The sequence below is a fragment of the Alexandromys fortis genome, unplaced genomic scaffold (genome assembly GCF_014885135.2).
Source record: "Alexandromys fortis isolate MF-2015 unplaced genomic scaffold, M_Fortis_MF-2015_v1.1 scaffold_120, whole genome shotgun sequence".
NCBI lineage: Eukaryota > Metazoa > Chordata > Mammalia > Rodentia > Cricetidae > Alexandromys > Alexandromys fortis.
In genome coordinates, this window is record NW_026067999.1 from 4769507 (window position 1) to 4784655 (window position 15149).

Genomic DNA, 15149 nt, shown 5'->3' on the forward strand with positions numbered 1-15149 from the left:
CAATGAGAGAATATCGTAGCTCTGATTCACGCTCTGAAGTCTTCTGCTTTCCGGGATTAGTTTGCTTTTTATTTTTATAAAATGATATCTGTTGTACAGTAACTATTCCATGGCTTAATTAGAAAAAAAACTATAATCAGCCATAAAGAAAACTCTCCTTGATTGTTTACAAACATTCCAATTTGGGGCTGCTATTTGGCCAGTACATGTGCGGCACTTGTTTGTGTCACAGTGGCCCAGTGAGTCCCCATGGCATCAGCTTACCTGGCCTCTTACTCTTGTGTATGCTCCTTAGCTTAGAGTAGGCAAGCAAAGAAAGTAAAAGCGGGGAAGACAATCAGCCCTGGATGTCAATCTGGAGCTGTCTGTCAGGCACAGCAGATAGTGTGAGGACCACAGCTTCGATCAGTCAGAATGAGCTTTGCGAGTAGTGGTGTCTGCTCGCTTACTCCTACTGCTGCTGCTTCACAGTTTTTTCAGTTACAAGTATTTCATTTTGCCTTGGCATCTTTTGACCCTCTTGGAGGTAAGTGGAGCTATGGCTGCCATGGCTGGGAAGAAAGCATTGGCAGTGTGAGTCGTCCCATCTCTTCCGGCTGTGTCCATTTGGTCATTCCGATTCACTTCCAAATAAGTCCCACACATAACCAGTTTCTGGGTCTGTGCCAGGATGATACTAAATGGAATGCTCCTGCTCTCAAGAAGTCGTTTTGATAGGTTGAGCCGTTCTCTGAAACTTATGCTTGGATTTTATCTAGACATTTCCAAGGAGTGCTTTTGCCCTAGGAGAGTAACGCCTGTGAAGAAATGCCTGCCTGGTAGGAGACACATGGGATTGGAACCCTCTCACTTTCCCTTATTTTCCTGTGCTTCCTGTGCAGTTTCCTGGGGGTAACTAATGGAAATTTCCATGGGGGTTTTGATACCACCCATTGTGTTTTGATAAAATTGTATATGAACCAGTCATACCCATTACAGATGACCTGTGGCTACTTGCCCATAAAATAAGTAAATAAATAGATAGATAGAGAGATAGATAGATAGATAGATAGATACATACATACATATATACTTATGTACGTACATACACACATTGCTTTAAAGTGGCAGTAACAAGCATACATAGATGCAACAAAATACCTGATAAAAGCAGCTTAAAAGGGTTTATTTGGGCTCATGATTTGAAGATGTAGACCAGCCGTTCTCAAGCTGTGTGTCAAGACCCCTTTGGTGGTCAAATGACCCTTTCACGCAGACCACCCGAGACCATCGAAAAACACAGAGATTAACATTATGATTCATAACAGAAGCAAAATGACAGTTAAGAGATAGCAATGAAAACGTTTTATGGCTGGGGGTCAGCACAGCATGAGGAACTGTATTAAAGGGTCGCAGCATTGGGAAGGCTGAGAGCCGCTGGTGAGGCCATCATGGTGAAGAAATCATGGTAGCAAGAACATGAAACAGCTAGTCCCATTGCATCCCTAATGGAGGATCAGAGAGAGTTTAAGCAGGTGTTGTGCACGTTTTCTTTTATATTCAATCCAGGACCACAGCCCATGGGATGTTGCTACCTTCCCACCTCAGTTAACCTAATCTAGAAACCCCTGCACAGCCCTGCCCAGAGGCTTGCCTCCATGATGAGTCTAGATTCTGTCAAGTTGACCATCACCCTGAGACTATTTCAAGGGTTTAAGTCTTTGCTTCCTTGTGTACTAAGTATGATGATATTATGCCATGCCCAAAGATCACCAAGCCCTCTTTAATCCCTTCCTTGTTGCTCCCTCCCAAATCAACCTCTGCTTTGCCTTCTCTCTGGATTCCTGTGCTTTTCCTAGAATGGCCTTACAAACATGGCTTCACATAAGTTCTCTTGCCCTTTCTCATTCCATTCCCACAAACTGGCATGTGACATCAATTGCTTAATAGCTCCATGGCTTTGTCTGATTTTCATCCTTCCTGCTTCCCTTGAAGACGCCCTGTCCCCTTTGAATAAAACTCAGCAAGACGGATTCTGCCTCCAACCACATCTGAAGACTTCAGCTTTGCACCCACTCGGGCCCAGCCCACACACCAGTGCCAGATGACTCTCACAGGCACATCTCTGATCATGTCACTTGCCTGCACACAAACCTGCCCCCTCTCCTGCTTGCTCAGGCTGGCTTGACTGCCTCCTACAGTTGGAGGAGGGCCCACCTGCCTTTCTTTCCAACGTCTCCTAACACTACCCTGGTGTCCTTGAGAGACTCAGCTAAACCTTGGCTCCCACACCACGTTGAGACAGCACTCCTTCCCCAGTGCCTATCATGGAAACATATGTGCTTCCCAAGGCCTAGCTACACAGTCTATCCATAGACCCATTTGACAGCATCTCACACTACCCAAGGACATCGATCCCGTACCTCCCTCCCCACGTCCCTATGCTGCCTCTTCCTACTCTCATGGAAAGTTCTGTACTTGTGTGTTACTCCCTCACCATTCACTATTAAGGACCAGTGTCGGGAAGGGCTAATGAGTGTCTTCTTTCTTGGATTTGTTTCCCAGTCTCCAAGCTACATCCTCAGTTCAACTTACATATTAAAACAATAATGAAACCTATCCTATGTTATCCTAAATAGCATTTTCAAAGGATATTTAGTGAGAAGAGTAAATACTGTTGTTGTTGTTTTTGTTTAATCTTTCTAATATGGGACTTCATGTGAGGCAGCTAGATTCTGCCTCTGCCTCCGCATTCATTCAGTGCTATCTTGGCTTCTCTTGCTTTAATTTAGATAGATGGAGAAAACTCCATCTCACACAGGTATGAGGTTGGAGGAGACTTTCAATGGCCTTTTAAAATAATTTCAGAATTTGAAATTCTTTTCTGCCATTGACAAGATTAACCATCAAATAGCAGTTTCTTTGTAAAGGAATATCTTATCACACATTCTGCAGGGTGCTCAGAAGACAGCTTGTACAAGCCATTGCTCTCATTCCACTGTGTGGGCCCCAGGGATGGAACTGGGTCATCAAGCTTGGTGGCAAGCACAACTTTACCCATTGCTTCATCTCCTTGGCCTAAGTAGTGGTTTCTTAAAGAACGGTTCACAGTGTGACATCTGAAACCGTATTGATGACCGTTTTGTATCCCGCTCTATTAAAATCCATTGCTGTAACCTGGACTTTGATTGGCTCTTATATACAGAAATATACACACTTATTATTTGGAAAACACTAGCAGTGTGTATGTGCTTGTGTCTGAATTCCCAATATTGACACATTTTATTAAACCACATAAAATCCCATGTCTCCATATCACTGCCAAGACTTCATCCTGAAGTCGTCTGAGCTAGGGAAACTGTCAGTCTCGCTGTGGCAGGTACAAGTTTCCCCAAGTTCATTGGCAATGGATACCATCAGCTGTTTCCTTTGAAATGACAAGCTGTTCGCTTAGTTCACTTCCCAGAAAATGTCTTCCAAATAACTATGTCTGAGTAACTACAGCCTGTCAGAGCTTCTTTCTAGAAAATGAAAAACAGCGTTCCATGAGAAAAGGTGCTAGGTGGGTTTGTAACACAATCGAACCAGAATTTCCCCAAAGGTTACGGACATCTGGTGATGGGCGATGTCTATCCCAGCGCTCTGCGCTTCCTCCGCATTCATGGTACAGAACGTGCTAATAGGCGGTTTCGGGGTTGTGATTGAATAAAAGTCCCATATTTTAACATCTGTGGCACTGTAGATGGACGGACGTCTGCTTTGTACCGAGGATGCTTTGACACGAAACCAGCTCCGCAGTTTGCTTTCTCCTGCCGCGATGCTGCGTGCTGAAGAATGTGCTTACTGCACTTCGGAGCCGCTGCCTGCTTTCTGCTGTGGCATCAGCGCTTTTCCTGTGCAAAGGTCACTACAGCGGCAACGTAAATAACGCCTTCGTGGTGTTCGAGAAAGTTTGGAGCCCGCGGGCCTCCTGAAAGGGCCTCACAATCTCCCAGGGCTCAATCTAGCTCCTTTCAAAAGCTCTACCTTCCTGGCTTGGTCAGGGGTGGGGGGTGGGGGTGGGGAGCTGGCAGTCGTGAACCGGAAAATCTTCTGGGAACTGGTCAGAAAAACAGCAGTTTGCTTATCTCCATGGACTTACACAGACTGAAGAGTGTGTGTGTGTGCGTGCGTGCGTGCGTGTGTGTATGTGTTGCGGGGAATGCACTTGTGGATGCCAGAAGACAATTGCAGATATCATCCCTCAGGTACCACCCACCTTGTTATTTGGAGACAGGTTTTCCATTCATCCTGGCGCTGTCCTAGTGAGCTAGACTGGCTGAAGAGCAAGACCAGGGGAGCGGCCTCTCTCTACCTCCACAGCACTGAAATTAGAAAACTCCACCTCGCATTTTCACGTGGCTTCTGGAGATTCAACTCAAGGTCTCATGGTTGAGCAGCAAGCCCTTTACTGCCTGAGCTCTCTAGCCCCTAGACAGAGTTCTGCATGGGGAAGTGTGCCGCTGTTTTTCTCCAGTGGAGCTCTGAAGGCTCTTCCTGAAAAGGGTCTGGTGTAGTTATCCATAGCCAACCACTCAGCTCTGCCTTTGGGACTTGACTAAAACGAATGTGGGCGGCCATGTGCTAATAAAGCTTTATTTATGGGTGCACAAGTTTGAATTTCATATACGTTCCATATGTCACAAAATATTTTTTCAAGCCTCCCCTTTCTGCCCCATTTAGACAAGATTGGGCTCACTTAGGGGTAGTATGAACACAGAACAAAGGAATAGCCCAAACTGGCCTTGAACTTGTAATCTCACTGCTTCATTTTCTTTGTCATTTAGTTTCTGTCCTATACTACCACAACTGGCTACCTAGAAATGCAAAAAGCATTCTTCATTTGTAGCTGTAAGAAGAGCAAGCCAGATTTGCCCCATGGGCCAGTTTGTTGACCTGTGTACTGTGTCCTTGGTTTTCCATTGAAATCACTGGGAAAGCGGAAAGGCTCGAACAACAAACTCTGCAGTTTCTTATCAACAGGAAATTCCAATCTAATTGATCCAGGCCAGTGGAGCCTAGACGTCAGGATTTCCAGATAGTTCTAATGTGCTAGAAAGAGCAAGACCTGCGGGGGAAAAAAAAGTGAATTTTATTGTAAACATTTTTTTCTTAAAAAAAAAAAAAAGAATTTGGGGACTGAAGAGATGGATCAGCAGTTAAAAAGCATTTGCTACTCTTTCAGTGGACCCAAGTCTAGTTCTAAACATAGATATCAGGCAGCCTACAACTACCTGTAAGTCCAGCTCCAGCCTATAGTCCCCATGGGGCACCTGCACTCACGTGTACATACATGCGTGCATACATACATACACACAATTTTTTTTAAATCTTAGACAACTAGTGAAAAAATCAAATCCTAAGACCAAGGTCGCAGCATTGTAACCTCAGAGCCAGGTTCTTCACCCTTAGCATCAAGTGCAGGCACCGCCCTCCAAGCCTATTAACCCCAAACTAGCTCCAGACAGTCGCAATGGCTCCTGAGGAAGAAGAAGGCCCCTGGTTGACAGGTCTAGATAATGTGACTTTTTGTTTAGAGTATCTCAGGCATTCTTCTCTTGGACTATATTGACATTCGGGGCCTGATAAGACTCTGTCGTGAGAAGCTAGCTGTCTTGTACACTATAGAATATTTACAGCATCCCTGACCTGTACCCACTTGATGCCAGTAGCATCCCTACCGCCAGCTGTTACAACCTAAAATATCAATAAACTGCCAGATGTCCCCCTGGGGCACAACCATCCCCTCTGAGAATGCTACTTAGCATCCCGGAGGCTTCTGCGCACTGTCGTTAACTGCAGGATTTTAGCTGCTTCCATTCCCCCGTAGCTGGTGGTCTGAACATTGCAAAAAATAACTCCTTTCCTTTTTAATTTTGTATCTTGGTAAGGGGGCAAGGCATGCCCTGGGTAGAGGGGAGTATGGTGTATGTATGTGTGTGACATTCATTCCCTGGGGAAGAATCTGAGCCCTTGTTCCCGCTGGCCCTCCTTCTGAGCCAGCATTAAATCTGCAGCCAAGATCACGGATGACTTGGGCAAATCACTTGGCCATTATGAACTCACAGCCATGGCAACGGCCATCCGCAAGCCCGAGGACAAAAGGTGTTTTATTCTGTTGTTCTGCACAAAAGGTTCTAGGGATGCGGGGGGACAAACGGCCATTGACAGTGAGAGGCATTGATGTGTACTTTTTTCTCCTTTCTATGTGCTTTATATTTAAACTGTCTTAGACCAATAACAGTGGAGCTTTTGTGTGAATCAAACCTAAAACTATCTTTACACAGAGACCCCCTAAACAAAAGCTTAAGATATTAGCTCAGAAGAGGTTTGGGAGTTTAGTGAAAGGGATTGAGAATTACTAGTAAAAACATGTTTGAAACCCTGGCATTTTTTTTTTCATTTTAATATAAGATCACAGCAATAAGAACTGTGGGGGGCAGCGCTTTTCTTGTCCCTCCGGTTTGTGGTAACTAATATAATGAATGCTGATTTGAAGCTTGGGAAAATTCAATTCTGTGGGTTTGCAAGTGTACTGAAGCAAGACATTACTCTTCCTTAATGAGCATTGGTTTTTCGCAGCCTGGTCCTCTGCTGATACAGAATGCCACCCCCATACTTCAAAACACTTGCCTGGGACTTCCTAACTGGGAAGCTAGGCTGAACCTAAGGCCCACTCCCTTTGCCGGTATGCACATCTGGCACCTTGGTGGGGGTGAGGGGTGCATGTAAATCAGCTTTCTCCAGTGGTCCCAGATCTATTGTTTCAGCCCCTGCCTGCATCCGGGTAAAGGTAGTTTTAACTGTGAGCAGTGCTGAGGCTATCAGGGCTTCCTTGTTTCCCAGAAAGCACCGGAGTTAAAGTCTTTCAAAACAGCAGAACAATTCAGAACATTTTCATTTTGTTTTTCTTCCTGGGAGCCCCAAAACTAGCCATTTGGTCTAGAAGTGGCTAGAATGTTGTGATCAAATCCTAGGAGGCCTTTTTTTCTTTCAGGGGGTGAAGTGTTCCAGGTGCTATGTGAAAGTAGGCATTTTACACGGTCTCAGAATACCACATCTGATCCCGAGGAGATGGAATTGCTGACTCGGATGGCTTCTCCAGCCTCTGCATACCACTCCAGGAAGAGGGGGGCTCGCTTAGCTGATTGGTAGAAGCTACCCCCAAGATTCTGCATAGCTCTGTCACTCCGAAACTCCCCACTTCTCAAAGCTACAGTTGTTCCTCCCAGAACCACCCTGTGCAAGGCACTTCCAAATAACACACGTTTCCTCCCTCTCCCTCTGCTCCTGTATCACTTCTTGGCTTGGGGGCTAAGAGCAAAGGGAAAGAGAGTGCAGCCTGGACCGGCTTTGAATTCACACTTCTACCTCAGCTTCCTGAGTGCTGGCATTAGAAACGTCTAATGCCAGCTCTTAGCTCTTCTTGATCCCTGGAAGTTTTTGTTGCCGTCCAATAGAAGCTGTTGGCCTCAAGTTTAGCGTTGCTGAGTTGCAAGTCATCTTGCATGACCCCCATCTGTTTCCCTGCTCTCAAACGTTGAATGGCTCCGTGTGATTCTGAGGATGCTTTTGTTGACACAGAAAAGCAGCTGTTACCTCAAAGTGAGAGCTCATTCTAGAAGCGAATGTGACTCACCATGTCCCAGGAACACAGATTCAGACCCCTAAACACCACATTCCAACATGGTAATAGTTTTCATTTTTTTTATAGTAACAGAACCAAGAAATTTTATAAACCAAAGGTTTTTTTTTTTTTTAATACGTAGGTGAGGCTGGGCTGTGATGGCACACACCTTTTATCCTAGCACTCAGGAGGCAGAGGCAGGTGGATCTCTGTGAGTACCAGGCCAGTGTAGTCTACAAGAGCAATTTCCAGGATATGGTCCAAGGCTACATGGAAACCCTGTCTCGAAAAACAAAAAACAAACAAAAAAGAAAAAAAAAACAAAACCCTAGGTGAGAACATCAGACGGACAGATGGCAGAAAGTGAGGAGATCTCTGTTGAGGGTCCGAGAAGCTATCTCAGTGCTTTGGGTTGGTAGAGACTAGAATCTAGTTGTATATTTCAAAAGGATCTACCTAGTAAATCATAGAGGGAAACATTATATCAAACACAAAGGTGGCCAATGACAGTTAAGAGGACTAAAGATAGACCAGGTTTATTTGGCTTTGGACCTGCAACATTCCAGGTTTCTACAATCAGGGAAACTAATCAGTCAGTCAGTAGAATCTTTGTCTGGAGAAGGGTGGGTGGAGGGCTTTTGAGACAAGGTCTCACTCTGTAACCCCTGACTGGCCTGGAACTCACCATGTAGGCCAGGCTGATCTTGAACTCACAGAGATCCCCCGCCTCTGCCTCCTGAGTGCTGCAATTAAAGACGTGCACCACCACACCCAGCAGGAATCTTTTAGTACATTCAAGAATTAGTAAAGAGACCTGATGGCCCCTACATGATCAAGCACCTATAGACAGGCATGTTCTCACCACTCCAGCTCTGGGTGAACTGTCTCTGGCTCATTTCCCCCTGGTGGTCTTTGAATGGACCTTGTGCTCTCCCTCCACAGGATTTTCCTTCATGTTCTTCTCACTCCCTGGATCACTCTTCCTCCCCATCTTTCCCTCCCTTTACCTAATTCATTCTTGGGTTTAAGTTCGAGACACCATCCCTAATCACCCCCTGAAACCCGAGTTGTCCCCACTGTTCCCTTTCCTCACACTTTTTAATTTAAAATGGTTTAATGACTTCCTCGCCCTCCATAAACTGCAAGCTTCAACAGAGTATAGATGACACATATCTTAGCTCCCCACTGAATCCCTAGCACCTAGCACAGGACATGAAAGGCATTCAATGAACACTGTCTACCCTTTGAAAGGCATGGAATAGCTGGCCATCCTTGATTTGGTCCAGGATCCTGCCTCACAACAGGTCCAATAAATAAGACTGTATTCCAAAAGACCCCAGCACTTGTAATAATGGTTAAGGGAAGGGACTTCTTCAGTTGGAGTGAAAGCCAAGCTGTGCCTTCACATAGACCTATGCTATCATAGCTGCTTCTTCGAGGATTTAGAAATGCTACCATTAGCCAAGGATAGTTCTTCATAGCCTGCTGTCCACCATCTTTATATGTATATTGTTCCATACACTCTGTCCAGTTGTCTTGTTTCAGGCAGAAAGCTAAATTTCATCTTTGTTCTTCCTCCATCTTGACCAAAAGCAAGAACTGTTTTATGGAGTTCGAGTTCATTATGGTCGAATTTGGCTTGGCGTAGAAGAAAGCAGCTGGAACTGGCCCAGTAAGGAACTTGTATCAGGGTAACTGATCTCAAAGTTAGGCTTCCGAGAGTGTTGAGGGCTTATATGGTAGGTGGTATAGGTACGGTAGAGAGCAATCCAATTAGGAGTAGCTGGATAGTCACCACACAAAGAATTTTAGTTCTTTAGATAACTGGGCAACAAAGCTAGAATAGGCTCTATGTCCACCGGTAGTAGTATTTCCTTATCAGTTTTTTTTCCCATGTCACATATAAAAACTTTCTAGTTGCATTGTCTGGTAGAGTCTGTAAGAGTTGTATCTGTGTGTGTGGTTTCAGTTTGGGGGGAGTCATGGTTCCCAGCCACAAATGAAGCCGTCTGCTGGAAATGCATGCTGGTCAAGATTGGCATTCGCTGATGTGGTTGTGATTTCCCCCAAGTCCCTGAATCCCTGGTTTCCCCGGCTGTGACAAGGCTAGATCCACAACACTCAGTCGATGCTCTCTCTAAGAGTGAGAAATTGCAAAGAAACATTAGCCTTGATCGAGTGTTGAATTTGGGACTGAATGCCATTGTTCTTTTAACCCCACTTGTGTTTTTGAGCCTGGGAGCAGCTGTGATAGTTCCTTTGAAAAAAGGCAGAATACTCTAAGCCTCTGGATGAAAGAGCCTTTGAAAGCAGCCACGGTGGATTTGGGAGGTTGTGCTCCATTGTTAAGGGCTGAATGAATATGCTATACTGTAACACTTAAACCTAACTCCTAATGGCAAGAAAAGATGTGGCTTGTTAAAAATATATGTGCACCCAAACTATCCCGAAATGAAGGAGCGCTTTATCAGGTTATATATCATGATCATCACATGAGTGAGGAAGCCATTGCTGTACAAACCTTCCTGCCCCATCTCCAGTATGAATTGCTTTCCCTTCTGGTTTCCCCCCTTCCTCCTCTCTGCTTTCCACCACTGGTCCTCCGGTAGTCTGTATCCTGACCCTCATGATGCTACAGTTCTGACTATGCACCACTAGATAGCCGTGAATGTGATTCAACACAACACAATAAAAGTTACTTGAAACATGAGGGTTTATTAAAAGTTTGTTTTGTGATTCAGTTGTGCAATTCTTGAGTGTGAGCTTTGTAAATGACAGGGTGCATGTGCCTGAGGGAAGTTTATTCTCTGATGCAGTATCAGACTGATCTTGAAGGTGAAAGTATCTTATTTCGGATGTGTGTGCCCAGTGCTAAGCACAGTGCTTGACACTCACCCACTAAGTCTTCAAAAGTACCTCATGAATGAAATCCAAGGGGATTTCATTGGGTTCAGTTAGAACCCAGTTCATATTAGAGACAAGCAAATAAATGGTAAGTCTGAATTTTGTGATAATGAAACATGGTGTATGTGCAACGTCCATTATGGCAGCCACTAGCTCTGGTGGTTACCCAGGGAACGTGGCCAGTGTTACTGAGGAAATGAAGTTCTCTTTTCACTTCATCGTAACTAACTTAAATTTCAATAGACACATGTGTCAGTTACTGCTTGCTCAGCTGGCGTGGTCCTGCAGCCATACAGCTCTAATAAAGGCCAGATACAACAGCAAGCATCCACCCTGTCCTTCATGTTATCATAGAAACGGAGAATAGGAGGGGATGGATTGTTAATGATCCAAAACACATTGCTCTATCTTTTATCTTTTGGGACAGATCAAGGCCAAGGATGTTGTTTCTTTTAGTTTTAGGAGCCTGGAGAGAATTTGCATTCCTTCCACTCAGTCCCCAAGAAAGTCATGTATCCAAAAAAAATTGAACAACTCCAACATCCATGTTCACAAATCCCAAGTGTCCAGACTTCTTTAAGGAATTAACTTGCTAATGAAGTTGGAACCGTATCATGCACTGGCTCTATTTAATGAGGCTTTGCATATCTGTTTCAAAAAGTTGGACCTTCCTGAATAAAACTGGTTGTCATTTTGAAATAGGAGGATGCAAGGCTCCTTGGGAAAACCCTGATATTTTGCATTTTCTAATGAGCTAAAGGGCAGTTTCAGAAAGCAGAGCATCCAGTCACTTTCTGCGGTAGAGCGAAATGAATGTTACCGTCACATGGGATACTCAGCTAAGGAAAGTTCATCACTGGTTTGTTCTGCTGGCTTTGCCATCCCTGAATCCTATGAAGACCATTTGATGGGAAGCCTTTTTAGTGGCTTAGTGCGCTTACCCCGAGCTAATGAATTGCCCTTGATTGCTGTTGAGCATGTTAATGCATTTAAAGTTGAATTTGCTCTGACAGGCCATTTACTGGAGGGTCTGGATAATATAAACATGGATGGGAGGTCAGAAGAGCTACAGACATTATCCCCAAGGCCAACACTGTGATAACTAGAAGATAAATGTCTCTAAACTAAAAATGTTATCTGGCCATGGAGGTCAGGCAGACCTTTATGAAGACCTTTATTTCAAGGAAAAGTTTCTCTAAAAAAGAGATAAAGGGACCAGATAGTTTGCTCAGTGATTAAGAGTACTTCTTGTTGCAAAGGGCCTGGTTTCCATCTCCAGCACCTACAGGGAGGCTCTTCACCTCCTTTGGCACGAGGCATGCAATGCATAGAGGTATGTACATGCAGGCAGAACACTCATACACATAAAATAATAAAAATAAATCTCTTTTTAAAATTAGATAAACGTCTCACCTTCTCTATACCAAGTGTGAAGTCTGGCTCTGTCTCCTTCATTTCACTTCATAGAGTCTCATTTTGTCCTTTTCCTCCCCTCTTCTGTTTCTTTTTTTCCCCTTCAACTACTTAAAATCACCTACTGGGTTTGGGTTTCTGACTCTAAGCATGTGGCATGTGTGTTAAGACGGAAACTGGGGAGGAGGAGGACTGTAAATGAATTGCTTGTGCTGCCTAGGCTAGAGAGGGGAAATTTTTATTAAACAGCTGAGGTAATTTCTGGTATCATTTGGAAGCAAACTTGGGTGGACCCTCTTGGGTGGATGTTGGTGACTTGGTACTTCAGTACCTTTGAGGCCCTTTCCGAAATGATCCCCTTGGTATTTTTCCAAACCTGGCAACAGTCTAATTACCACATTGGATTCTTCCAGGCTCCCAGGACAAGGGCTTGGGGAAAGCCATCAGGTGCTACAGCAGTAGATGTATTTGCAACCCCAGAAGGCTGGATTTCGAGAAAACCGGACTGTGGCTTCTCTTCATGGAGACACAGTGGCTCTACAGTCCTCTCCTTTGTCTTTCTCAGTAGAATGGGTGCTCCTATTATCACTTGGACAGGTGCCCCTCTGCCTCACAGTCAGTCAGGAAGCTCTCTACTTAGGTTACATCTCATAAGTGACAGTTGATGGCTGTCAACTCACTACTTTGGGAGACTCTGAATTACAGCTGCACTTTCCTTAGGAGTACCAGGGTCCTCACTCACAGAATGTGATACCATGGCAACTGCCCCTGTGGTCCTTGGGGTGTTCACATATTAGTCATAGAGTTGAGAAGGGTGATGGAGTTAGATATGTATATGCAAATGGTGGTGTTCATGAACACCAGAGGCATCCCTGCCCATCATGGTTGCCTTTTTCTCCTTTGGTCTAGGTTGCTTCGAATGCTGCATCAAGTGTCTGGGAGGAGTTCCCTATGCCTCCCTGGTGGCCACCATCCTATGCTTCTCGGGAGTCGCCTTGTTCTGTGGCTGTGGGCATGTGGCTCTCGCGGGCACCGTGGCAATTCTTGAGCAACACTTTTCTACCAACACCAGTGACCATGCCTTGCTGAGCGAAGTGTGAGTATCCTCTTCCCTTTAGACATGTATTTAAGATGCAACGATCTCAGTGTTTTTTGACAGGCTACCCTGTCCTCAAGCAGAAAATCAACACCTTTGATTAAAGCTTGCTATATTCAGGTAGAAAAAGTCCACAAGGGATGGGGATGTAGTTGAGCTGGTAGAGTACATGCTTCCATGCACAAAACACTGAGATCCATCCCCAGCTCTGGAAAGACTGAGCATGCCTGTATTCCCAGCACTCAGGAGGTAGAAGCAGAAGGCTCAAAAGTTCAAGTTCATGGTCATATTTATTTGTATACAAGAAATTCTCAGAGAATAATTTTTTTAAATATTAGAAGTTCAAAGTCATAGCAAATTTGAGGCCAGTCTTGGATATGAGACCCTGCTTCATGGAATAGAAAGGAAATGGGGGGGGGGGGGATCCATGATACAAAAAAAGGAAAAGGCCAAGAATGTAGTGGGTATTTGAGGCCCAGGGTAGATTCTCCTTTGCATATGGCAATGTGTACATAGTCCACACAGTAGTGGTAGATGTAGCGACTGTAACACAGTGACGGGTTGATGCTGTAGAGCGCCCTACCAGACCATTGTCATTGTTCCCATGTAACAAGAACCCTCTAGTTTACCCCCTGAAATGGATGCTCTGTGGAGGACTCACTCAAGTCTAAGTCAACAGGAACAGTACTTCCACATCAATTCCATATCTGAGCAGGAGATCTAAGCCCAGAGCATCCCAATGCAGCAAAGGGGAAGTTCTGGAAACAGCGCTGGCCCTCTGTCTTCCTACTCTGCAGTGATTCTCAGGGGAAGCTCAGCAGGTCTCAGGCTTGATTTCATGACTGCAAACGCCGCTGCCATATGTACTTGCTGCAAGTAGCTTCCCCTTGCTCGATTCCTTGGGCCTTTTTGTTTAAGTTCCAAAGGTTCCATGTTTGTGGGTTGTACTTGTGAAATAACCGTCAGAGTGGCAAAGGCATAAATGACCATTTGTGGGATCACAATGAAATGACTTTTAGTTTGGACATTGATGGTCTTGCTATGGCCTTGACTGCCCCTGGCCCTGCTTCTGCCTCCAAATACTGGGATTACAGGTATCAATTACCAGGCCTGGCAAACTTCACATTTTAAAATCTGTTCACGAATGGCATCTAAAGAAACGAGCAAGGATGAGAAGGCTGCATTGGGGGGAAGTCAACCCAAACAAATGTGCGTAACAGATGCATGTGTGGAGGGCTGGGGCCATAGCCTGATCAGTAGCATGCTTGCCTGATATGTGTGAAGCTCTGGCTTGGATTTTAAAGCACTCCACAAACAAGGTCCACACACCTGTAGCCCCAGTGCTCAAGTGGGTGGAGGCAAGAGGACCAGAAGTTTAAAGTCATCCTCGGTGTTGAGGCATAAATATGTATTGGAGCCAGATGAGAGTGGCCATGGCTCAGGAACACAGATGTAAGGTCAGCCCAAATTCCATGTCCCAGCATGAAAGCAGCTTCGTGTTTTATAGTAACAATCAAGAAGGTCACAGATCAAGTCACTCTTCAAATGCACTGATGCAAACATCAGAAAGGCAGATTACAGCAAAGCAGCGACCCTCTCTGATGGCCTCAGGGACTCTCTGATGGCACTTGTAGCTTTTGGTTGGTGGAAGTTAGTGCTCTACCAAGTTAAGACATTCCAAGGATTTTTTTTCTTTTTCTCTGTTAGTCGTGGGGCGTTAGGTCTGGCACAGAGGTGGACAAAGAATGGCTATTTGGGGGGGGGGATTAAAGATAACCCAAGCTAAACTGCAATTAGGCTCTGGACCTGTCCAAAGTCACTAATTACTAACCACTTAATAAGCCTTGTAGAAGCTCCAGTTTGAAATGGCAGAATCTTTCTGCGAACCTTTGCTTACATCAGTTATATAGCAAGTTTAAAACTCATCTGGGATACATGTCATCTTGTGCTTTCTTGAAAAAAAAAAGATGTACAGAAATCTACAGAAAAGAAATATCAGGAAGGGAGTATTAACCCAATTAGCTAGTGATCTTAATCCACGGCTCTCAAACTTCCAAGCAAGTTTACAATCAGCCCTCACTGCAGAGCAGC

At 44.8% G+C, this 15149-nt stretch overlaps 1 protein-coding gene across 8 annotated transcripts in view; it reads left to right on the plus strand.

Moving 5' to 3' along the window:
- The window catches only part of Gpm6b (glycoprotein M6B), a 171745-nt gene that overhangs the window by 131795 nt on the left and 24801 nt on the right, over window positions 1-15149 (plus strand). For 7 of the 8 annotated variants that reach the window (XM_050160576.1, XM_050160573.1, XM_050160575.1 and 4 more), the window contains one exon: window positions 12872-13058. In XM_050160576.1, coding sequence (XP_050016533.1) covers window positions 12872-13058 — 187 coding nt within the window. Of the gene's footprint in view, window positions 1-11761; window positions 11883-12871; window positions 13059-15149 lie in introns of those variants that run through there. The other variant, XM_050160574.1, reaches the window with a different exon arrangement.